A 27,722-nucleotide genomic window follows, 5' to 3' on the forward strand; every position below is an offset into this window, starting at 1 on the left:
GAGCCATGAAGATCTGGGTTAGAATAGGTCTTCAGCAAATCTTGCTTGCCGTAAAAGGTGACTATGCTTGTCGTAAGATGTGACTAATGGTATTGGTTGGTCAGGCTCGGTGACTTGGTTGATGCATGTCATCGTATCCCAACTGCGTTGATCGATGCTCATGATATCCATCACTGGATTGTCTGGTCCAGACCCGATTATTTACAGACTGCCATCACATAGCTTGCATATTGCTGAGTGCGGCATTAAACAACAAACAAACCCAAACAAACCAAATCAACATTGTATGTGCCGTCCAGTCGATAGTTGTTCTGATGATATCAACTGTCATTGTTTAAAGATAATAATAAACCAAATGAAGTTGAAAATTAAGCAAATAGATGACATATGAACATGATGAACATGCATCATCCACAATGAAACATGCAGCTACAGGTTGGATACCAAGGATATGAGCATGACAGTTAATAAGAGGGGATAGTGTCCATTCAAACATGCCTCATATCATGACATTGCCAGGGCAAACCAAGTAACACATGCTAAAGGCTGGTGTGGGCTGTACATCATTTCCCGAGTTACCATGTTTACCTGAGGTAACTACACCAACACAGGTACCCATTTTGTAAACAGTGATTGTGCTACAAGCAAACTGAATTTCATGCTGAAATATGTGAATAAACAATGACTAATAATTAAATAATGCCAAACAACAAAAATGATTGTGATGATTTTGTAATATTGTCACAAATATCGAACAATAGTTATCATTGTTAATAATTCTTAGAATACTACCTCTATTATATCTCTGCCATAAATCCTGTATTTTGGCTTCAATCACACTAACTAAATTTTTTCGATTTTCAACAGGCGTCCTCTTCAATGTCAATCACACAATTAGTTTTCGCCAAGTAGTTTCATAACTACCCAAGCCATGATGTCATAATTGCGTCAACCTCACTTTTTTCCCTCATCTACTACTAAAGGTTGGTTGGTTGGTTGGTTGATTGGTTGTTTAACGGACCAGTCTGGACCAGATCAAGTGATTGATATCACGAGCATCAAACTTGGGTGTAGAGTAAGTCTTCCTGCATTCAGACTATTTGCGTACTAGCTTCATAAAGTCTTCGTCCAAACTTGCATCATCCAAGTCAGCGAGCCTGACCACCCGATCCAGTTTGTCGCCTCTTATGACAAGCATGGGTTGATGAAGAACCATTCTCTATCCGGATTCTGGCTCTGCTGTCAGGAGGTGTGACAACAGCAATATAACGTGTACATAATGAGCCAGTACTTCATATACATACTGTACAGGTACAAGCAATCAGCGATGTGCGTCTGGCTCTGCTGTCAGAAGGTATGACAACAGCAATGTAACGTGTACATAATGAGCCAGTACTTTACCATGCTCTACAGATGCAAGCAATCAGCATTATGAGCCCGGCTCTGCTGTCAGGAGGTGTGGCAGCGTCAGACATGCAGGCTACATGAGCCAGCACACGGTGGCACATGTAGCAGCAGGTATGTGCCAGTACTGGTGTGGCCAGATGCTATCAGACACAGTGATACCTGGCTCCTGTGCTGCACACAGATATGTATACACTAGCTGGTGTATGTGGGAAATATGGCACGGTCCATGTGAACAAGTAAACATGTATACCACATGTACCAGAGTGTCATTGTGTTCACAAGCACCAACATCTGCCTTGTCAGGTACTGCAATGTGAGCAATTAGTTTGTTTGGGTGTTGCACATATTTCCATGCTTGTTTTACACAAAATCCATAAATAACCTGAGTCTATACATGTAGCAACACATATAAGACATGAGTCGTCAGCCTGGTGCACATTCAAACGTTACATAATATCTCACCAACATGATCAATCACAGCAAGCACAAAATCACATGAACCTCAATCTCATGTACTAGTGTTCACTTACCCTGGCTAAAAACACTACTTACATAAATGTTTTCATAAAATTGATAAATAGCACATAAGCATGATCACAAAATAATAACTAAGTCGAGGTCAAAATAATTATTTGTTTTACGGAAGAATTGGTATGTAAATATCTGTGTTCAGGTAGGAACAATAAAATAAAGGAATTTGTTCAAATTCTCAGCAGACAAAAAAAATTCACAATAAACTCTTAAAAAGCCTATACCATTATGACTCAGATCATCAAGAAAGTCAAAGTTTTCAATTACAGGAAACTACATTTGTAAACTACGAACTGACGGATATAACTGTTTTTTGGTCCTGGCCATTTGCTGTATATATGCTGTATATATGCTGTATATATGCTTGTAACGAACTATGGTTATAACCAACTAAAATTAGTGGTCGGGTTGAGTTCCTTATAATCGTAGTTTACTGTATCAACATATTTCTGGGGAAGTTGGTTGAACATTTATTTTTATTTTTGAACATTCACCATCTGATCAAATGCAATTTCACAAACCATCCCATTTTCACAATGCTGATTTTCATGTATTTCAAATAGAAAGTTACCAACACATGCAAACAATCTCGATGTTCGCATTGTCAAGAAAATAGTGTGAAAGGCTGCTTACCACATGTACAGAGTTATCGTCAGTTACGACAATCATTCTCCTTGACAAAGTTCAAGGACCTTTCACAATTGACTAAAGTAACTTGACATAATGTACAAAAAAACATATTTTTTTGTTATTTTAGTCCACCAGTCTTTGTCCATGTTTACCACCTTTAACAGTGTTAAACATTTGGGGCAATGGACTCAAGAGATGATCATGCAATCTGTTTGGCCGACCGTGTGTGTTATTTTTTTGCAACTTGGAAACAACTTGTCTGGCAGGTGCCGTAAAACAAGTAAATAATTTGTGCCTCAGTTCATATAATAAATAATCTGAATCTTTTTAAACAAATTTGAACTACTTCAGCTATATGCATGTTACTTCCAATCTCACACACAGACACACACACGTATGTACACCATTGTACACAAAGCAAGAGAAATCCTCTGATCCACTGAAAGAAGCAGGAACCCAAGCAATATACCAATTCCTACAGCATTTATAGATATTATTATTATTATCCCCTTTAACCATGTTAACATCAATATGATATTTACGTTTTAACCCACAATGTCAGTGTCATCCCCACCATCTCTTTTCTTCGTGACAACCAGACATTTAAATCTTTCTTGTACTTTGATTTTCAGATATTGGTTATTCAACTATTTCAACCAAATCAGTGATTCAAAGAAAACTGATGTAAGTTTATTTATTGTCACATCTATATAATTTCTCTTACTGAATTACCATTTGAAAAATAATACAAAATAACTAAATTATCTCCAATGTTTCCTTAACAATACTTAAAACTCACTCAGTTGTTTATCATGAAGGTTGCTAGAATGCCTGAGAAAGTACAAAGTGAGAGCTGGTGAATTTTTAAGCGGAAAAAGACATCTAATATTAAGCTAGGCTAGACCCATTTCTTTCTTGTTTCTTTGCTTTTCATAAAATCTGCAGCAATGAAAATGAATGAAATATGTTTATTTTACACAGTACTTCAGAGTACTTATATGTCATCAGTTTTGTATCAAGTTTTCAAGACCATTTTAATTGACAGCATGAAACATATAACACATTATTTAAGAAACATTCTAAAAAACAACTCTTAATCATTAAGTTGTATCAAATCTTTGTTTTAAAATTACATTGAAAAACAATTCTTTGTAATTGTTGATAATCTAACAAATGTCTTATTCACTGAAAATGGTCAAAGAAATTAATTTTATGAAAATTTGAAATAATAACAATGTTGATACCAGTCTAGAAAATCTCTAAAACAAGAAATAAATCTGGTCTTGCCTAAGACAGCTCCATCACCACATAAGCAGGTTAGTAGACAGTGCAGCAGTGACTACATATAATAGGTATACTTACAAGGCCAACTTTCTGCTTGTAATGTAGAGTAAATAACATTAGTAGAGCTATAGAAATATATGCAACAGCATCAAGCAGATGATAATACATATGATAACTAATTATATACTATGACCAGTAGAAGCAGAAATGTTATAAAGCAATGAAGACATGACAGGGTTTTATACCAGTATACTACAGTGATCATGGTGGTGCAGTGAGGTCCTGGGCACAGTGAGTTTCAGCCTCCCACTATGAACAACATGGAGACACTACTACCAGGATTCCACCCATTTTCAAATTTGGTCCATGGGACTAAAAGAGACCAGTTTCACAACATTTCTTTAGAATCCTAAGAACATATGGTAATGGTACAGAAGAGGGTAATGTGTGAAATTGATAAAGTCCTAACATGCCTCATGACGTGTGTCTAGTCACAGCTTAGGTTTGTGAGAATGTCTTGTCGAAAATTCATCACCATGTTCAATGCAAGTTGACAATCAGTGGTGGGACGATACACTGATGCATCAGTGGATCGCGATATTTTACTTCCCAATACAAGTATCAATCAAAGTCGCACACTAAGTACAAGATATTGATTCATACCTTAAATGTTTACTTTAATGGCTGTTACACCAAAGACTAATTAGTAGTAAAAGAAAAAAGTGTGAAAAAGTAAATATTTCAATTCCTTGGATCATACTTGACACTGCCAGCTGTAAATCGTCAGTGTGCCAGGTATTTGACTATGCTGTCTACGAAAAAGGAAAGCTTACACACCACAGATTAAGAGCACTTACAAGTATCGTGATACGAATCGGATCGTGAACAAGGTATCATGATACATATCGGATCGTGAACAAGGTATCAGGATACATATCGGATCGCACAGTTGGTGTAACGTCCCAGCCCAAAGAAGCATAGATATGTTATATAACATTATGAATAACATAGAAATATTGATAACTTATCATGCTGCTGGTTTCCCAGTCACATTCTTAAAATGTAGAGGTTTGTACCTCATTGGTGTAACATTTGTAAGGAAACACGGAGTTCCACAGCATCTGAACACCACTTCACAAATTGAGAACAATCAAACTGTCAACGGTCATACAGAAGAGCTCATTCTAACCTATTGTCATCCTATTGCTATGACTCCTCCAGCTGGAAGTACTGGCGGCATTCATCTGACCATGTGTTGATGGCGCTATGAGTATCCATGACATCTATACTTACTTGAAGAGTATATTTATCCTTTCTATACATGTTACTTGTGTAGAGACGGTCAGTGATGAACACTGACATTTCTTCGCCAACCACACCTTCATCATTATTTAAGCCCTGGCAGCTTACAGCCAAGTAAAGAGTGATGTTATATAATTGTAGCTTGGGTATTTGTCTATTCAAGCAAGAGAGACAAAGTGATGAGTTTCCAGGTTGGGAATGGAATTGAATGAACGTGCCATGTCGGTGGTGTTTGAAACTTGAATTGTGTATGCCATGTTGGCAATGTGTGAATTACAAACTTTGTGCATCAATTGGACTACAATGGATTTATGTGCAATGTGAAATTCATTGGCTCTTGTTGGAACATAAGATAATATTTCAGCAATATTATATCTTCAATTGTATTCACTGATACTTGCTTATGATTATTATGACTTACGTGATCTTCGACTGACAGAAATAAACTGTTTTTAATTTGTTGTGTGATGACTCTTTGTTTCGAATGAAGTAGTGTACGGATCCGCTCGTAACAACAGTGTCAACTACAATGATTTATCAGTTTGTTTACATCATGTACACAGCCCCATTAACTATATATACATTTAGATACACAAATAAATCAGATATGTTTTATATCTGGGCTAAGTAAAGGCAACGTGAATCTTAGGTAAATAGTCTTATTCATGCAGATGTTGATGTGTAGAGACCTATTGCTGGGGAATACAGCTCACTTGTCTGAGCTCTTGCCCTAATACTTTTAATAATACATTGAGTAATGATAACCACAACACATGAGCAGTGGTAGAAACTAACATTTATCATGTTTATAGTCCACTAATCCTTATAATGATAACATATAGCAAACCCCTTAAAAATGGCAAATTTCTACTAGTCCTTATAACATGTATAATACCTTAGAGGCAAAACTGAAAGGATACTCAGCCTACAAGATTGTCATTGAGACCATGTGGTTGAAAACTTTGGAGTTTAAAAATCTACTTGAGTTCAAGAGCTCTTCTCTTGGTAGTGGTTTCTACAATCTCAGGGTTGTTTCTGAATTGTGTGATAATGTTGTATTCAACATTGTCTTTGCCATGTTCTGTGGAATTGAAGTGTAAGGAGACTGGTTTGTCTCTCTCGACTGGTAGTCGAAACTCGACGAAACTAGTAACTCTAGCTACAACGAGTATACCACCGGTGCAGCCCCGCACTTCATTTACTCTTATCATACCTTAGCTATTGGGCAGTTTTGGAGGAACTATAGGACTTGTGCCAAATTCTATTGCTGATGAGAACTTTCTATATCTTTACACTGGCAGCTGTGATATATTTTCACCGCTCCTCAACATTCTTACAAAGACTTTACCACATGAACATGATACAAAGATCATATCAAGAAAAAACAGTGTTGACATTACATGGTTATGTTTAGGAAACATAACACCAAAATCAGTGAATTTGCTCGAAGCAAAATAAAAAGGCATAAGCACATTTCATGGTTTCATCAACTTTTGAGAGGACATCCCTCTCTATATTTACCAAATTTGAAAAGTATCTTTAGGACATTTTGCATGCGGTCAGTCAAATGTCCTTGACACTGAACTGAACTGTAATCATGGTAATAGATGACACAAAGAACAATTGAACTAAACTTGCCAAAGAACAAAACAAAGAACAATTACTACAAACAGCATAATTTTAACTCAACATGTTAAATTCATGTCCTTGTATCATGTTTCTGTTTTTACATGTCATTTGGGGCAAAAAGTATGAAAACTTGTCATCATTTTCATCTAAAAATATTCAAAGAAGGACGCCCAAAACAATTTATCAAATGACTGTCATGGAAAAGACAAAAGGCATTATTGAGGAAATTCTGCTCATCCATTAGCCATCAATTGATATAAATCCACATCCAACAGAATTGACAATAAACGATGTACCCATCGGCATTCTCAAAATAGGCCAAATCAATAGATCGGCTAAAAATACAGCTGATCCAGTTTCCCTCCTATTAATCAAGAACTGCTCTGCCTGTTCCCTATCAGAATTTCAAAGAAATCACAGCTACATAAAGACACTGTGTCGTGTGCCAGTCATAACACTCAGGAGATTTGGATACGCGATTGCCACATCAGATACAAACCTCACTCGTGCTCGGCAAAAATTTGGAAAATGAGTATTTGGTCAAAACTCTGACTAACCGACTGAGATACATATTGATTTATGTACATTTGACCAGAAATGATCATCCAAGGCAAGGTTTCGCCCCCCTCAATATTATCAAGCCAACAAGGCATCCTAATAAATAACATTAACGGTTTTTCAAGTTTTGGGCTAGTGTTACGAGAGCGCAGGGATAAAAAGCCTGGATCGATTTATCTTTTGAGTAGCGAATATCTTCCTTCGTCCTTGCCATTGATTCCCACACATCAGTGATACGCCAATATACTCTAGCAAATGATTATCTTTATTCTTGGATAAAGGAAATCCTTCCACTGAGTATCTTCATGAGGGATCCTGCTAGCTCTAAGATTATGCTTAATTAAACACTGCTGGAGTTTCACAATCATGAACATGATGGTAGGAGTGTGTTAAATATAAATACAATATTACGACACACACAGATGGTAGAGTCCCTTGAAAACAGTAAAAATGTGGCTCATAAATTGAATATAACCATTTCCTAGTACAGCTACATTTGTAATCATGAAGAACTACACCTATTGTTTTCAAAAGGAACCTGATTAATCAGGTATGGAAAATAGCACCAGCCTGTTATCTCAGACCACTTTTGTTAATTTTAAAGGTATCCTATGGGCATGTAGAATTTCAAATATTTTTTGGGAGTATCACTATTCAAGCAAGCAGACATTCTTGGGGTTTTTTCATCCCTGTTAATCAGATAATATTTACTGAAAAGTCTGATTTGAGAATTTGACACAATTGGCATGACTGGCACAAGTTCTCTAAAAATTCAAGTTTCTAATACAAGGAAACAAATCAAGATAAAAGCCTTTGAGGCCAGTGTAAACCTGGTTCCTGGTAAAACATGGTAAACCCTTATCAAAATATTTCAGTTAAAAGTATGGCGACCAAAGTCTCTGAGCTGATAGTATATATTATCAGATATGTTACCCACCTTCCTAAAATAACTTTTCAGCAGACTGAATCTTTGGATATAAACCTAATTTCACAAGTCACTTGTCAGAGGGATGGTATGGGTATCCCCAACAGGGATATATATGGTATTGATCAATAGATCTGCTGACTTGTTAAAAACATACTCTGTGATTCCAGTACAGCAGCCATGGTCATATTTATCCTTTTACAGTATTTGAAACGAAGGGAGGTCTTGAGGTCTGTCTTTTGTATTTGAATCAAGTGAGCCCCTAAATCTTTAACCTTTGACATCAGACATGTTAGGGTTACAATAAGGATCCTTGACTTTCTTGTTTAATTTCTAACAATGCCGTACCTTTCTTCATATTATATGTATTGCTTTACAATTCAGCGAGTAAGTATTTGTAGATGTGATCAAAGCTCCACTCAATGCTTAATGTAATCAAGTGTCTGAATCAACCTACTACATTATCACCTCAAACACATAAACTTATGCTGTGGATAGCCCCAGGGTCTTCAGGAACCTCGGGGACCTTCTTAATTTTCCACTCACACATACATCTGGAAAGGTCTTGCCCTATATTTGACCTCAATCACTCAGATCTCTGTTTCACTGAGCTCCACATCACTAACAGTACACTACAAGAGGACAACACTGTAATCTTATAGCCACTACTAAGCATGCTAATTGTAGCATCTCATGCTCTCACTGCACATTGTTCACACGCATCTCCTGCCCTGCGTGTGACCCCTCATTTAAAGACGGAATCTTGGTTACACCTGCATCACCTATCCTTGATATCACAAATAAACCACATGAACCTTTGATCACTTACTATGTCAACGACTACATTATCCTTAGTTGAAGAGATACCTGTATGTATAAAATGACATTCATTCTGCAATAATGCAAATTGTCCCAAAGCAATAGGTTGCCCTGCACAGTCAAGATGACTGAATTATTTCAGCACCTTGTTTAGTTTAGGTGCACAACTTTACCTTGGGGCAAAATTACAAGCACTGTGTTGAAAGTGTGGAACACTACATGTACAAGGTAAGATATAATTTTTCTGCAAAATGATTCCATCACTGGACAGAGGCAATATGATATAGAAGACATACACACAATCAGTTTACATAAATTGATAATCATACGTATAACACTTAGAGCATATTTACTGAAGAAGCATATATATAAGCAAATATGAGAAGAGAATATGCAGAGGTGGACTCAAGAACTGTTTTTTTTACCTATACCCACAAGAAATAGCAGAGGGCCTTTAAGACAGTGTAAACACTCACACATATGTGAGGTGCTAATCAATATTCACAGCTGGTATTCTACCATGTTTTACAAACAAACAAACAATGCGAGGAAGAATATCTGATTTCTTCATGGGCCCTTTTGGCTAGTGCCCTACCTCCACTTACTTGTAATGTGTTCGAAGGTAAGTTATGCATCTATACTAAACAAGAGCATGAAATCATGGTGCCCCTACCATTGCTCAATGCTAAAAGTTAAAGATTTAGGGGGTCCCTAGATTCAATCGCTATAGGATCAAGTTTCAAGGGTCCCGGGGCTCCTTTTAATTTAAAAAACCCAGGACTTTAGATCGGTTCATTTTCTAGGACTGATTGTAATCCAAAATATCCTGTAAAGGATTTTGTTCAAACTTTGTAATGATATATATATAGAGTGGAATGTTGTATCAACTGTTGATAAAATCATGGACACGTCCACATGCCATTTGTCTCCAGCAAAATCTCTGAACACTGCCTTGCATGAACATGGTTAGAATTAGTTCTACAAATAAGAATGAGAAATGACAGATCTAGGCTTGTGGTCTCAAAAGATTAAGTCAGGACAGAGGCAATATTCTCTCTAGGTGGTCCTTACGACCAGCCGCTGGGAATTTTACGATATACTTATACTTACCAACAACCTTATACATGTTACAGTTTTGGGGTAGGAAAATTTTTTTATGAAAACAAAAATATATTTGTGCATATGAATATCATAAATTCCATGTCAAGTTGGTCAGTTGGTTTACTGAAGGAAAATATAATGCTAACTGTTTCAAATAAAAGATGTTAACTTTGCCATGATGACCATATCAACAGCATGAACAGTGAATTGATAATTCAATACAATAATTTCTCTGACAGTGTTCTTGATGATAAGAAACAATACAAGAGGTGTGTATTGACTATTGATATAAAAAAATGTATCATGACCATTTCAATATGTGAAGTAAATATTGCAACATATTGTATTGTACAATGTTGTAAATGATATATACCGTATTCGACGAAATAAGCCCCCAGGGCACTCTCACAATTAGAAATAGGGGGCTCTTATTAGAATATTATTTTGGTGGAAAAAAAACAGAGTTAAAAGATAAATTTTGTGGTTTATGCTGACAGCCTGAAATGTTTATGTACGACAGATATATTTTTCCAGAATTTAATTGCCAATAATAATGGATGCATATATCACACGAGTGCGTAATATACGCGAATAGGGGAAGGAAGCTATGCATATTATATGCGAAAATGGGTTGGAAGGAATGCTAATTGGGATGGTTCAATAGCCAATATATTAGCAAACCTAGACGTGGGCGCTTATTAGAGCAGGGCGCTTATTACGTCGAATACGGTACTTGCTACAAAACATACCAAACAATGAATATGTACTAGAAATCAGATGACAAGGCAGGACTCTGGTACAAGCACCTATGTGGGACACTCTGTCGTGCAATTCATGTGAACAATATGAGAATCATGCACGTTTCATGCACATTCAACCGATACCAAAAAATAGTACTATAGTACCTGACATGTGGTGCAAATGACTGATGCTAGTTTGAAGAAAACTGAACAAATAGAAGAAAAAAGTAAGGCAAACTATATTTTCCTGAAACATCTGTTTAAATCTGAGTGTCTACTTGAATTGGTTCCACACTTCCTAAACATGCCATATCAGATGTACCATCTCCATGCCCTTAACCACGTTAACAATCCATAATGTTTGAGCAGCCCAAGCTGAATCACAAAACAGGGTACCAAAACTCAATGCAGGAGACTAAAGCGTAAACAAGTAAAGAACAAGCTTTTGACCATCCCTAAACATGCTAAAAAGCAATTGTCTAATTGATGTAATTGGTGTGAAAGAATAGCCTTGTTTCAACAGCTATATAGTTCAGGAATCCAGAGCGAGTGGTAGACAAAGGAGTAATTGTGTAGGCTACTTACAACACTGACATGAGCAAAAGCATTTTATCTAATTCAACAACTAGCATCATAGAACTGTGAAACAGGATGTGGAAAGTAATTGATACTGTCTGCATATTTATTTCCAAGTTTCAATCAGTGCTCTTGACACCAGGGTGCGCCCAACAAATATTTGAGAGAGCAGTCACTGGTAGGCCGCACAATTGCTGAATTAACCAATCTACTCCCAATACTTAAAATACACCATACAATATTCCATACAATAACTTATCCAATGTCATAATCATGGAATATAATGAACTAATGCATGTGACAATTGGGCAGTATTCTAACATTACGGAAAAATGCAAACTTGCTCCTTGAACAAGTTGGAAGAGAAACATATCCTGATAATATATTATTTCTTTACACAAGCAGGGAAAAGACTGATGCGAAAATAGTGTAAATCCAAGCCATGACAGTGCTTGAAATTAAGATGAGTCCTGAGGTCACTGCTGTAGTATCTAAATCTTGGGGCTTTCAACATGTTCAAAATTTACAACACTTGTCCCTAAACAGATATGACAACATGGTCAATGCTATGAAACTTCAAATACTACATGGTATCCCCATGTGTAATGGCTGTGGGATTATTTATAAGAAGCATGCAACCTTCCTCACTCACACTAAGACCAAGTGGTTAGAAATGTTCCTGATCTAAATAATGAATGGAAAACTCTGAAGGGAGTGACACTACTCCAAGTATTTTGAAACACAGTATAACTGTTGATGGGAGTGTAGAGGTGGTCTAAATTTCACAAGACAAGCAGTGTTAACATGGTTAATGGCCACAGAGGAGAGTACCATAGCAGATGACCCATTGACATTAACAGCATGGGAAATGTGTCTGCTTTTATCAAGTCTGCAACAATACAGATGTCCTATTCATGTGTAAACATGCTTATTGAAATAATAACACAGGGGTATTGTTCTTGTATCCTAGTTTGACAAAAACAGTTTGTCACATCATTCACTGTGCCAGAGGTGAGGTTTAATGGGGTTTATCATCATGTTCAAGGTTATTGCACTTATAGTGATGTGCATGCAAGCGTGTGTGTGTGTGTGGCTGCTTGTACTAGTCCAAACTAGTGAGTGAATGAGTATGGTTTTACGCCGCTTTTAGCAATATTTCAACAATATCACGGCTGGGGACACAAGAAATGGGCTTCACACATTGTACCCATTTCGGGAATCGAACCCGGGTCTTCGCCGTAACAAGCGAACGCTTTAACCACTATGCTACCCGACCGCCCCTACTAATCCAAACTAAGCTAGCCCAGTGAGAATTTTACCATGCCGTTGTTAAACATGAATACCCCACTCAGACACAAATAACTGACTCCAAGCCGACCAGTCCATGTTTTAGCTACCTTAAATTGGAGTGCCAGGCAGGGTAACAACAAGTACCAATTTGTAATGTCTCTTTGTATGACGCAGATGGGGATTAAACCCTTGATCTTCCGCTCTCCGGACAGACACTCTAACGCAAGAACATGGAGGTACTATAATACCACAAGGAACATGGAGGTGGTCCCACTTGGCCAGAGATAACAGAGAAATGGCATAAGCAGTTATGTCCATACTTGTAAACTTACCATGCTTACAGTACTGTGATCTCAACAATCGGATAACTGTAAACATTATAAATTTGTTATAATCACAACGTAGAAAAACAGTATGACTGACATCTTAATCAACGTCATATGACGTTGTTACTATTAGAAACAACAGATTAACCATCCGAAATAACATCAAAGTTTTATGACCTTTGCAAGGGCTATATTACACTATAATACCACAAGGAACAGAGACATTAATAATAATGATTAAATTCCTGATATTACAGCTGGTATTTCCCATTTTCAGATTGTGTATGAATGAATGGCATCATATGAACACTTCTTTATGACCCAGTAAATGCCAAATACTGCAAGCTGCTCTTTACAGTCACAATTCAAATATGTACAATGATGTATAATCATATATTTTTTCAGTTTTCCTGTAGCTATCGGCAATGATAGAATTATCTACACAACGATAAGGAAACAACAAAAGGTTTGACTAGTGAAGAGATATAACAGATGCAATGGCAAACTGCAATACAGTGTTCAAAATTAAGTGTGGTACTTGGGTCCTTGAGGTTTGCTCCAATAGGAGTGTGCTAAAATAGGCATGAAAGGCAAGGGGTCCTTGCAAAAGGCCCTGATGACTTTTCCTGATCTGGGCTTCATTCAACCAAGCGATCTTGGCGCTAAGACGATTGTAACTCCCATTCTTTATCACTGACATACGACAATCGTAGCGCTAGGATCACTCTGTGTCTAATTCCATACAAATTTTTGAAATGTTTCACAAAAACAAAATTTCAAGTCATAAGGCGTAGCAAAGAGGATCAGAACAAAAATTTAAGCATGATAAAAGCATCTTGGTAACTTTTTAGCAGAAAAGGCTGAGCAGTGGTCATATACAGATTTTTCAACATGGGGGACATATTGAAAATCAGATTCGTCTTGAACAAATCCAGATGTCACCATGAAATAGAACAATCATGTGAAGTCTGAGCTTCATTGTTTCTGAGAAGATATTTTCAAAAGAGGAAGATATATGTTGAGCCCCACAACAAACTACACATGTACCAAATAGGATTACCTTTTAAAACAAATTGGGGTGTCATCCATCATTGTCGGAACAAGCATGTGAAGTTTGAGCATTTGATTGGTTTAAAGATTTCTGAGAGACAATGGCTCATAATGTTTTGTTTTTTTTATTTTCAAATATGGCCACTTGCAGCCATATTTGCTTTCCAATCAAGACTTAACACAGCACAAGGTCACGTACCCAGTTTCATGGCCCGTCATCATGTTACCAATAAGCATGATAAGTATTGATGCAAATTGCAGCAAAAGTGTATAGCAATATACCAGAAGAAAAACTTTAACAATCAATGCTCATTCATAGTGAAATTAAACCATGATTACTTTACGAGTTATTAAAGACAATCACAAGGAGATAGCCTAAATTCCTCCTGAGAATGGTTTGTAGCCTCAAACCTTGCATATCCATGACAAGCAATGAAAGACATAATTTGAATCAATATCTCTCCAGTTCATTCTCCCTGTTGAAAAACATCTTCAAAAGAAAGTAAAACTTAACTTGATCAGTGTGTAATACACAAGTATATGTCTTTCCACACTCTCGAACCCTGGCCTACATTACCAATTTATCATTATCATTTTTCCTCCTGACAATGTCTTCAAAACAAAGTAATAATTAACTTCATCAGTAAACAACACATAAACTCCTGTGTTTCAACAATCAATATTCCAGCCTGACTTCTTTGTAAGAAAACTGATGTATACTAGTACTACTCAAAAGAAGTTAAAGAAACATTTGATTTTTTTCATATGACTATAGTTAATTAAGAATTGACCTTCACTTTGTGTGAGTTCATTGGAGTATGAACCTGCATAGAGTGAGGGCCAAACTGTATGAACATCAGAACTTGCTATTCAGAAACATCTTACGCAACACATGTGTTCATATAATATCCCCATTAGATGAGAAAGGTCTGTAATGAACTACCTCAGTAAGTCAGTCACAATGACAGCGCGTCGTAATACATAAATTACATCAAGTACAAGACGTCAAAATGGCCGACACGATAAACGTGACAGGAGGATTTCCGAAGTTGTTAATGAACCTGTGGCGGTTACATGTGTTAGTCATAATTGATCAACTGACCGATTATTGAAAGGTGATTAAAGATGCGTCAAACAGACACCAAGGTAAATTTGTAGATTGCTGGAGACGGTCACTGTCAGCCTAGACACAGATCGAGTCGATACTGACGATAGTTTGGATGTGCATTTTTTCGTTTGTTCATTAGGATGGGCCGTAGCGAGGAAATTCGTGAACAATCATGCAGTCAAGCTCTCTTACGTTTCTCAATGTATACTGAAATGCTGAGACCAAGATAAAAGGTTCTAAATGATCAGAAATAATGCTAATGTATGTTTTCGTGCTAGGGAATTCCCAGGGGTTTCCCCAGGAATGTGGAAGTAGTCCGTCAGTGTTTAAGTCATTTCAAGAACACGGTCTCGTGAAAAACGTATGAACATCAAATTGTGTCGTTCATACACTTATGAACGTCAACTTCGCAGTCATGTGACCGACCTCTTGTCCAATGGAAAAGCCGTATATCGTGTAAACGTCAAATTAAAAAATTATTCTGTCATATATTGCAACACATAGCCTTCCAATTGTGGTTGTTCTTTAACTTGTTTTAAGTAGTATACATTACCCATTTTAATCTGTTCAACTGCTCACAGTAGTCATGTTATCTTCAAAGTTCAAAAACATAACATGTATGTTAATTAAATTTAACATTAATGACCTAAATCGTAATCTTCCCAAATACCGGTATACAGCCTCAGTCATGATGCAGTCAGGTAAAAGATTTTTTAATTCTAAGATAAAACCCTCACATGTAATTATTTTTCAACAAAATAGCTCTTTTGTAGATCACTAACAACATTTACAAACCATGTGAACCAAAGTGTCTGGTTTTGCAATCAATGTACTTGTACCATGTGTACCAGTAGATCGACACTCATTCACACTGAGCACCACTTCCTAACACATCAATAGTCCAGTATCAACAGAATGACGACTGATCAAAGTACTGATTGACACTGCTGTACCTATCTTCATTGGGACTACTTCATGTCCTGTTCTGATCGGCTGCTACATTGGACTTTACAAAATGTGCAAGTTTCAGACACCCATGACCTCATTACACACAACTACGTATAGGAAGGTTTATAAACTGAATGCAGATTGCTTGGCCTTGAGCTGTCCCCATGTTTCCAGGAAGGGAAGTTTAAAGAATCTATGCAAATACCATCATCTTCAAAGATTAATGTAATCTAGAATGGCTATCGACTATCGTGTCATTCATCACTGCACCACATTTGTTCACTTCAGTGCAACCTTGGGTTATGTTGACTGTCAGTAGTTTCTCTTATGCATGATTAACAAAGAGTTTCAAAAAGCTTAAACTGTTTTTAGGCCCACAGCTATTCAATTTTATATCACCTGTAATTAAAAACACTTTTTTGAGGATTGTGTAAATCATGTTGGACATTTTGTACCACAACAAATATCACATATATGACCATGCTGTGAGCCATAGCTTACCATTTATTTTGTTTACAGTCTGTGATTAAAACGTCTGCTTCTACAAGCTTGAACATCTCATTTTGCATACATATTAGTTTTAATATGCATGACATACAGACTTTTAGCTTAGTTTACGAAACTAAAAGAAAATGTTATAGACTAGGGCTTCTGCCTTGTGGTTAAGTTGGAAACTGCATGGAATGGATAATCTTCTGTTTATCAATAAGTAATCGATTTGTAGTACTTCATTTTGTCATGGTGAAACCCAAAACGTGTACACAGTGGTAGAGAGTGAGTTTGGTTTAATGCCATTTTGAACAATATTTGAGTCATATCCCAAATGTTTTGACACAGACTGCAGTGTATGAATGAGGCAGATGCAACACCTACTCCAGCTGTGACCTAAATGATTCACTTCATAATTTTGTTGCCAGATATGTTGTCAATCCTTTAGAACGCATGCAACAGCATCTGCCAACACGTGACATTCGTTCATTTCCTTTTGGTGGCAGATGGTTTTACCAATAGATTCTCATCAAAGTAAGCTTTTTTTTCTTTTCTAGAATATCCAGAAAGGCACAAGATACATTTCATCTTCAGCATGTTCAAATTCAGGTCAGCGTGACACTTTTAGGGCTTTAAGCAGCGGAAGAAACTAACATTTTAGTCTACTAGTCCTCACAAGATAACTTTGATCCAGAGGATCAACACGACGCAAAGAATGTTCGTAGCATACCTACCTATTGATGTCATAAAGCACCCGTGTAACCCAGAAGATAAAACAAATTGTAATTTGCATGTGGTACCTTCAGAATCAGAAATATGAATATGGCACAATTGTTTAAATATTTACGTAATATAAAACATATTATGAAAACAAAACTAGTAATCAGATATTATGTTTTCACAACAATGACTTCCTGAAATATGTGTTATTGTTTACAAAGAACATGGGGTATTAAAGGGCAAGTTCACACGGAAATGAACCTATTTTTCTTGTACTTTTTCCACATTAAAAGTGTTAACCTAGAAGTGTCATTGACAAAAATATAAAAATATCACAATTAATCAACATAATTTTCGCATGAAAGCTATTTATATTTTTCACATTTACCAAGTGTTCTATTTCCATAAGAAAAACACCATGGCTTATGCCCCTTGCAATATGACGTCATTGGTGCCAATTGATAAACATTATGACGTCATCATGCTTTGTTAGAGCCGCTTCACTGCGCCGGAGTGTGTCGTAGGCCATGTTGTTTTACCGCAAACTGGTACTTAATATCTTTTGCGTTGAGAATAGACAGGGACCCAGTTGAATTGGCACCAATTACGTCATAATCTAAGGGGGATAACTCAGGCCTATTTAGCTCGAAAAACGAAGGCCTCATAACAGCATATCATTTTCACACTATTGTGAGCTTCCTACTTTCACTGTGAAAAAATGAGTGTATATTTTCAAACAGATACTAACTAATTCTAAAATTGCGTTTTGTTTAGAAAAAGAAAGAAAGTAACTTTTGCGTGTACACTTCCCCTTTAAGGAAGAGAATATATGGATGTCAACTTCTTTATTATGAGGAACACAACGTTTCGGAGTATATGCTTACTCCTTCATCAGGTGTACTCCGAAACGTTGTGTTCCTCATAATAAAGAAGTTGACATCCATATATTCTCTTCCTTATGTGTATCACTTCTAAATGCCTTTCAAAGGCCTTATGGGGGATTAGGTTGACACAATCATAGTGGTATGCATGATACTGATGACATTGATATATCTACAGTGGAAAAGTTATCAATATTTTTTCATATTTAATCTTTTCATAGTAATAGCTACATTGTTGTAATATTATTTTATAATCAAGCAGATCTGTGACACATGCAGACATTGTTAAAACTGAAACCCACAATGTTGTGAGTGCGTTTGTTATTTTTAACCATGGACCATACTTTTCTATGACAGTTACCTCCCTAATCATCATTGCTAATGGTAATAAGCCTGTCACATCAATTATTCACACTGTCCAAAAGTGCTAATATCTCCCTACATGGAAACTGGATCAACGTTTACTGTACGGCGATATGCTGTATGCCTGCAAATATCATAAACATGGTTAGAGTAATAATTTACAGGTCGGAATGTCTTAAAGAAAAATTTCATAATTATTTATATATATTGTCTGTTTCATGTTGTATCGTTATCATTTTACATAGGTGAGACAAAAATAAAATTTCTTTTAAAATCTTGTTTACGTCGTTCCAACGATTACTCATCCGATGTCCCCATGTAACAAACCCATAACAAAAAAGGCATGGCATCAGGCACCGTGCAATAACTGTAACATAAAGCCAAATCCTTAAAAATGGCAAATTTATACTAGTCCTTATGATACCTAAACTATTGGGTTACAAAAGGACTAGTGCCAATTTCTAACAGTGGTTTAACTATTTAGAAAAGTTCCATTGCATCACAGTTATCAGTGCCATGTGTCTATTCATGTCATTGCATATATATTTTAACAAAAAAATGTTCATATGTAGGGTTTCAGATCTGTTAATTTTCTAGGACTTTAACAGAATGTATTCAAAAATGTCCGGAAGATATTTTTCAATTTGCGGGATGATATAGAAGAATGTCCTATCAAAAGTTGATAAAATCATGAAAATAACCAATAACCATATGTTTCCAGCAAAAACAATGCGTGTGTACTTCATGTTTTATAATGTTAATGTAATGAATTACATCATAAAGAAATATTTAATGTTGCATCACTAGTTCTAATGACTTAAGAAGCTGTCAAGTCTACAAGGTATTCCTTATTATAGAAGAAGGCACTTTAACTGATAAAGTCAAATCAGTGTTAAATTGCCATGTACATGATGTATTGAACCATGACCTTACTAGGCTTACTGTTACCAAGGTCACCATACCCATACCATCAACAGTATCAAGATACAAAGCAGGTATGTGGAACGTTTGCTGCATTGTCTTTTATCCTTAATATTAGAGTAATGACAAGGTCCCCTTGACTTTTATGCTTAATTTCAAACACTGAATAGAATATGGTCACAAAGTATATGGTTACACATCTTGCTAACTAGATACTCCAATGACCATGGACTGTTTATTTCGGACAGTAACAACATGAACAAAGCACATTGATGTGATACAATGCACATCTAGATAGTAAGATCCCAATACTTAAGTGAATCGTTACAGCACTCTGTTTACAACAAATAAACCAATCAACATGATCAACCTCCTTAAACTTCCTGTGACTAGCCTCCAGGGCATTTACACTGATAGCATCAATACCACAACAAACAAGCCTTGTGATCAGTGGGAAGATCACGGACAGATCACTTCTTCAGATATACTCTAGGCAAGTTATACAAACCCACTGACAAGATTAACTGTGTATTTTTCTCCACTTCTAAACACTAAGACACGTCTCATATATCAGATACAGAAACAGTTTCTCGACACGCTACACGACTTGCCAAAGCCAGTCTTTCACAATGCATATGGCTCTGGACGTCAGCAGAATTTGGAACTGTATAAATATATCATGTGTCAGTTCACTTTCTAGATTGATGCCTACAACTGTTAAATTAATTTTCATTCTCAAAATTACTAAAGCATGTCAAATACTTAACGCGTGGCTTTTACGTCAAATATCTGTTCTAATAGCACCCATGGTGATCAAGGTAATACAGCTCAATGAATGTCTTACAAATTTTGAGCTGTGCACAATACACATGATACATTGCCGTTAACCCTAGTTTGAATGAAGTCCTGATGTGAATAACTGTTGCAACAGCTGTAAGTGTAAGCTTGGCTACAAATAGCCCATAAGCATGATAAGTAATACAGCAAAATCTAGTTGAAGCCATCCTGAAAGATTAGCTTTAAACTAAGGAAGACTTTTGTGGGAGTAAGTGCTGCTGGTTCAGTCAAGACACACTAGACCACAAAAACTATGATATACTCAAACACTACACCACTGTAACTAAGTCCATGTGGTGACTTGAACCTACCCCTTCTTGTTTCAGTGCACCACTATTTGAACACATGTGAAGAATTTGCATGAACTTCTTTGTTGGAAAATTAACATGACAAACATACACACAAACGAAGGTGATGTTGTTACAGCTGGAGTGAAGTTACAACCAACAACAGAAGCAGTGTTGGCAATAAAGAGGGGCCTGCTGTCCTTGAGGTTTGCTCCAGTAGTATCAAGGGACTGCCTTAATCTTTAACTTTCATTTGTTGTTTTTTAACGCCGCACACAGCAATATTCCAGCTATATGACGGCGGTCTGTAAATAATCGAGTCTGGACCAGACAATCAAGGGATTAATATCATGAGCATCGATCCACGCAATTGGGATTGATGACATGCATCAGCCAAGTCAGCGAGCCTGACCACCCGATCACGTTAGTCGCCTTTTACGACAAGCATAGTCACCTTATAGGGCAAGTATGGGTTGCTGAAGACCTATTCTACGCCAGAATCTTCACGGGTCCTTGAACTTTCAACACTGAAATTATGACAAGAGCTCTGAGACTTCAATGCTTAATTTCAATCACTGTAGAAGCATTCTGAAGAAATAAACTGACAGTTTCTGGACACATGCTACACCCACACTACTGTTCTTCACCTCCATCATGGCATTAGATTGAATTATGTCACTGTTGCCGTAAATGTAACTCCACTGATAATTTGCATCCTTGAAACTAGCAACTATGGAATCTATCTACATGATCTAGAATGAGCCACACGTACCATGCATATCCCTTGAGAACTGTCAAGGAAAACCTGATTGCTCTACACTGAACATGGAACCCCTAAACCTAATCAATCAAAACTATTCATTTTAAACAATGAAACTAACACGAGTTTTCACCTTTCACCAAACATAGCGATAGACACTAATGTTTAATGTTGTAATATACATTATAACATTGCATGTATCGCCATGAACTTTACAGTAATATGATCTGGATGAAACATATCAGTAGTTGAGACATAACCAGGACAGGACACCAGTAAGAGTTTATCTTTCTGGCTGGCAGTCAGTGCCAAAAGCCTTCAATCTAATAGCCAGTCGTCATGTAGCTGGAATATTGCTGAGTGCATCGTTAAACAACAAACAAACAATCAAAGTAGCCCATAGTAATCTTTGGGAGACAGTTTCAGTAGACATAAGGAATATTATGATGATAATTAGCTGTATTTACTCTTTTTACTAATTTTAGTATGTTACTGGACCAACAGATTTTGTTCTAGACTTAGGCTTCAGACTGTTAGCTCTAGACTGGGGTGGTCATCTATCCAAATACAGTCTCATTTTAGGCATGCTTAGCTACTAGTTCAAAATAAGATGCTCTTAATCACACTATGCATGCATACATTTTACCAATTTAATCATAAAATTGCATAAACACAACCTACTTATTATTATTTTGTGTGTGTGTGTGTGTGTGTGTGTGTGTGTGTGTGTGTGTGTGTGTGTGTGTGTATAAGCACCTCAGCATGACAGAAATACTATACTTTCCAAGTTTCAAGTCCAAATTGTATGAACAATTAAGACCATGTCAATGAAAACCACCCAAAAAGCTGCAATTCCTTGTAGCCTGTAGACATTTAACATGCTAATACTCGTCTAGCTGGTTAGCATGAACATCTATCCATGCAATGAGAATGCCGACTATCAACAATGTTAAGTCTGCAAGGTGATCCTAACTTGCATCAACATGAGATGACATGGTACACTGACCATGACACAGTCAGACAAAGATGGATGTTTCTCTACATATCCAGCATGGCCTGTAGCTGATGGTAATCTGGATGGTAATCTTGGTGCTGGGAAACAACACTGGAGGACAAAGGCTACACACATTCCAGGCCTGTGTCAAGTTGTTTCATCGCCTTTTCCCATAATTGACTGCAACAGGGATTTTACCTTACAAAGAGGCTACTGAAAGTTTCCCCCAAACTGAACACAACAATAATCAGTGCTGAGTTCTCACCTGAGAATGCCCAGAAGCCAGGTTAAAGGGAACAATGTATGCTAACTAGAATAGTTAAGTAAAAGTATAAGGAATTTAGTTAATTTTGATTTATATAACAGACAGAAGTGTTTTCAAAAGCAGATAATTTTTGGCAAATCAGAATTTGATTGTTCACAACAGCATGTTTAGTATGTATACAATTATTATGTCACCTCTTATGATAAGAAAACACACAACTTGATCTGTAACAATTTCTGGTTTATTGCATTTCGATATATACGCATTACGCTTTGATGTAGATTCTTATACCATTATCAATCTCTTAAGAAATACTCGTATACAGCCAGTTAATGATTGTAAATGTTGAGTGACAGGAGCTTTTGAAACCACAACGACTATTTCTGGTCATTCCAATCCCCATAATGATGAATTGAACAATGCTAATTGTTACAACAATAAAATTGACAAATTCAAATTATCTCAAGTATTGAAACCTGCCCTTAAACTTGAACATGTTGAAGGTCCAGACATCCTGACATAAGGATAATAGATAACTGAACAGAACTATTTCATGTGATCAATTGATATAATTACTCCTCTGTGCCTTTTGACAGACATCCTTTGGGATAATTTCAAAACCGACATGAATGTATATAATTTGCATAATGTTGATAAGGGTGTGTAAGAATTCACTGATGCATCACTTCAGTCTGTTACGATACAAGGATCACATTGTGAGGCCATATATCGATACACATACATAATAAGGGTGACATGTAATACTGTATTTAACTAATTGTAAAATACTATAGCTTCATTCAGTATTCATTCATAATGGAATATGTCTGTGACTTCTTCTCACATGACAATCGTCAAGTTTTCATGTCTCGTAGTTTTCTTTTGTATGTCATGTGCATCATATCACAAACTTACTATCGAGATTACCATGGTTGCAGCCCTAGTTAATAATGATCATAAATATCAAACTGACTGATTATTCAACATATTTGTCTCTCATCTTGTGTGTCTAGTATCAAACAATAATCACGAATTCTTATTATCATGCTTATGAATTAAAATGCATACAGAAATCATGACAAAGGAAATACAAAATCAGTGGCAAGAGCGTGTGAAACAAAAAAATAACACATTTATGATTTCTCACAAATCTTATGAACATAATAGACTCTGTGATGATGAATTGATTAAGCCTTCAATAAGATTAAACAGAAGAAAATCTCTTCAAAAATGATTTAAAAATTCTGATTCAAACAAAGGGCACATCAAATTTAATTAGTTGTGTGCAGTACCATGTGTGTCATCAATGAGTGCCAATACTGGCAGGTGCTGATACCAAATTGGTCTTTGTCAGGAGATGATTGCTAATTGACCCATATCATGGTTCATGACTGTAATAACCAGGCTAACAATGGACTATTAAGTGGTAAAAGCAAGTCATAGTCATGGAGCCCTATGATGATTCCAATATGTAAATAGATGCAAGGCAAGGGCTACACAATTAGTAAAGATCAGTTTTGCAATCATACTCACTGATGCATTTGTTAGTTAATCTCACTTATCTGTTGAAATGTACTTGTATCATGAACATGATGAAGGAGACACAGCCAAAAAGCAAATATAATCTTAAATTTCCTTACACTTAGTTAAACCCAACAGGATTAGAAATTGGTTAAGTTTTATTCACTTATCACTGTTACAGAGTTGCCATGTTCCTAATAGTGGCAGTCCATATCACTGGTATTGCATTTTACTAGCCTTGGACTAGCTGAGTAGTGGATACAGGTTAATTTGAAAATAATTTTGAACCTTGCCTAATACTTCACTACACATTATGTGTCAAGTTACTGTCAACCTATGTCAGACCCCCAATATGTTTTTGTTCACTTTTTGTTTTAAATTAATATATATATAACATAATTAGTATATTAAACATATCAACTGAACATTAATTTGAACTCCCTAAAACCATATTACCGACCAAACATGCCAAATAAACACAGAGACAACACTTCCTCAAATTAAAAAGACTAGTGAAAATATAGTTTTCTCCCAACTCATCCTTCAAACATTTCTGTAGTCTTGGAACCGGTTTGCAACCAGTTTTGGCCATGTCCTACCGTTAAGTACACCAGCATGATCAATAATTCCGAAAGTCAAATAACTATCATGTGTGCTTTTGTCATGAAATATTACCATCAAAACATGCTAAAACTCTGCATCCATGGATTAACGAAGTTTAATCTCTATTTGAGTTGTAAACACAGTGAATCAGGTACTACATAGCAACATTGAAAACATTGGTCATTGACAAATACAAAAACATATTTACCATACAACAGGGTACACAATTGTTTTGGTTTTGAGTATATGCCATTGAAACTAAATGTGTTTTGGTAATCATGACAATGAAAACTTATAAAAATCAAGTAATCTTTCAGAGTACTAATTAAGGTGTGCTTAGGATCACTATATAAATAGTGCCTATTAAAGACTTCAAGTAATTTTGTAATTTGATTATGATATCAACCTGATAACCTGGTATAAGAGCATGCTACAAGTATGTTCATTTCATTCATTATATAGATAGTTTAAGAAAGTAATGTTGACAACAGTTCATGTTTGTAACAATCATATCAAAGAATCAAATAAAATGCACATAGAGACAAGTCAACAAATTATAATGCACATGGAAAACTGTTATATCCACTTACCCAAATAATAACATAGATATGCCTACACTATAATAGCAAAATATTTTCCATATGCGAGTGGGTACCTTTAATATAATATAGTGGGCCAGACAGCTTCAAAAAAGTGCCTGACATACATCCACTGAACAAACTGCACATATCCCAAATAATATTGAAGCTATGTTAACAGATCATGCAGTAAGATTTTGATCAACAAAATCTTGCAAGTTCTACGCATTCTATCATGTCGATAATAACTGCCACTATCAATACAAGCAGGTTTCTGTCAGTTAACCGAGGAGATGTTATTGATGAATAAACTGACATCAATCACATGAAATAAAGAAAATACCAAAATAACTACAAGAACCAACAGTAAATATAAATGGATATATAAAATGCATGAAAACACAGCTATTTCGGGGTTAATACAACGAAGATCATAAGATGATGACAAGATACGGGACAAAGGCTCAGAGAGCGGGTCATGTTCAACATATTTAGCTCATTAAACATGCAGTGGATGGAACAGCAGAAAAACTGTTTCAAATGTTTCTTGAAATCTACTAGGAGGCAACGAACCGCGCCCGAAATATGATACACCACGCTGTCAACCGACTTGGGTGCTTTCAGAACCTAGCTTTGCAAACCGATTCGTCTGACATTTCTAGCAGACGGATTCTTACCTGCATTGGCACAAACGCAGACCCAGGAAAGAATGAGTAGGACCCCTGGCCCCTTACTGGCGACCATTTCTGCTGCATAGAGTTAGTGATTGGTATCCGATGTGTAAATACGGATCAGAAACTCCATTTCTTCTGGGAAAAGTTGAATGCCATCTGATTTTCTCTCCAGCAGCCATGACTGACATTCTCGGCTCTCGAGAAATCACGGTCATTTGACGAGACCTAACAGCGCGAAGGGAGATAATCGTCTGTTATCATAAACGGGCACCTGCTACACCCCGAAAATTTCTGTTTTTTTACTTGTTGGGTTTATAAAATATGCTGTCTGAAATTATTTTTCTCCCCGATATAACAATCTACAGAAAATTGACTTTGTAATTAATTATAAAATCGAGAATAAAATATCCACTCATTAGCAAATAAAATAGAATCAACATTTGCAAATCCAATATTTTTAAAATTAATAATCATAATTTCAATTGTTACAATAAGCGAAATTTTACAAACACTTTTATCGTATGCAATGCACTAGCAGTCTGCTCACATGCAATCTAAATCGATGAGAAAATCACGGACAACGAACAATTCTTTGACAGTTTGAGATTTTTGCCAATATTGTTCTTTAGTCGTGGTGACATACGTTCATTTGTATGTGTTCACGCGTGGCCACGTGTCGATTGTAAAACTGAGACGCTTTATCGAAACGTTGGTCGTTGTTTCACATCTGTAAACGATAACATGCTAAAACCATTGAAATAGTCGCCTGCGCCCATATTAAAAAGAAAAGAAAAGGCATCTGTTACACACACCACAAAAGAATATTGACGTCTACTTGAGGAATGTGACAATGAATGCGTCAACCAATTAAAAAACCCCACACACAGGATTTAATATTTATGTAAATCTTTGGTTTATTTCAGGCGTAAAAAAATACATGCGGGAATAAGTAATCTATACAATAATCAAGATTACCATATTTCCTGTAATACACACAAGGCACGAAGCAGCGTACAACATTTATGCCTGCGTATATAATAAATGCCGGATTTGTTAGATTTAAATTACTTCTCTCTGTAATAAATAAATGCTTAGAAAAGAAAGCATACTTTTATTGTATGTCAGTTTACAAGTGGCTGAAGCTTATGAAACGCCGTAGCTGAAATCTTAAACGCAGGGTCTCCAATTACCGCTCCGATACCCGCCGGGTTTGGAAACTTGTTCAAAGAATAAGATCGGTGTGCTTATTAGAGGAAATACGGTAGTTTACAATTCCTCATGCCCGCTTGCTAGTTTGTGTGTTAGTTTGCGCCGTACTCAGCAATACTCCAGCTATATGACGGCAGATGTTCAGCCATATAGTGACTAAAACAAGTTATATATTAATAATAAATACATTTAGAATGTATAAAAATCAATCGACAATGGACGGTAAAATAACTAGAGTATCCCAGATTTCCATTTAAAACTAGTATGCAACTATAAAATGTGACTATTCGGGGCAAAACAGTATTTTAGAAAAAGCGTTACAGATCATCAGCAACTACAGTTAATCCACCATACTGGGGACCATGGGGACCTACTGTAATCTGCTACCTACAAGGT

The 27,722-nt window shown here is 36.3% G+C and overlaps 1 protein-coding gene across 2 annotated transcripts in view; it reads right to left on the bottom strand.

The window, feature by feature from the left end:
• Nucleotides 1–26,316, bottom strand: part of LOC124131319 (chondroitin sulfate proteoglycan 4-like) — a 44,092-nt gene extending 17,776 nt beyond the window's left edge. Inside the window, exons 1-2 of one of the 2 annotated variants that reach the window (XM_046494517.2) lie at nucleotides 26,121–26,316; nucleotides 3,931–3,942 (exon numbers count right to left, since the gene is read on the bottom strand). In XM_046494517.2, the coding sequence (XP_046350473.2) occupies nucleotides 3,931–3,942; nucleotides 26,121–26,187 (79 nt within the window). In that variant the 5' untranslated portion in view covers nucleotides 26,188–26,316. The remainder of the gene's footprint in view (nucleotides 1–3,930; nucleotides 3,943–26,120) is intronic. The other variant, XM_046494518.2, reaches the window with a different exon arrangement.
• Nucleotides 26,317–27,722: the final 1,406 nt, after the last annotated feature.

Source organism: Haliotis rufescens, unplaced genomic scaffold (genome assembly GCF_023055435.1).
Source record: "Haliotis rufescens isolate VD_foot unplaced genomic scaffold, xgHalRufe1.0.p SCAF_1, whole genome shotgun sequence".
In the NCBI taxonomy this organism is placed as follows: Eukaryota; Metazoa; Mollusca; class Gastropoda; order Lepetellida; family Haliotidae; genus Haliotis; species Haliotis rufescens.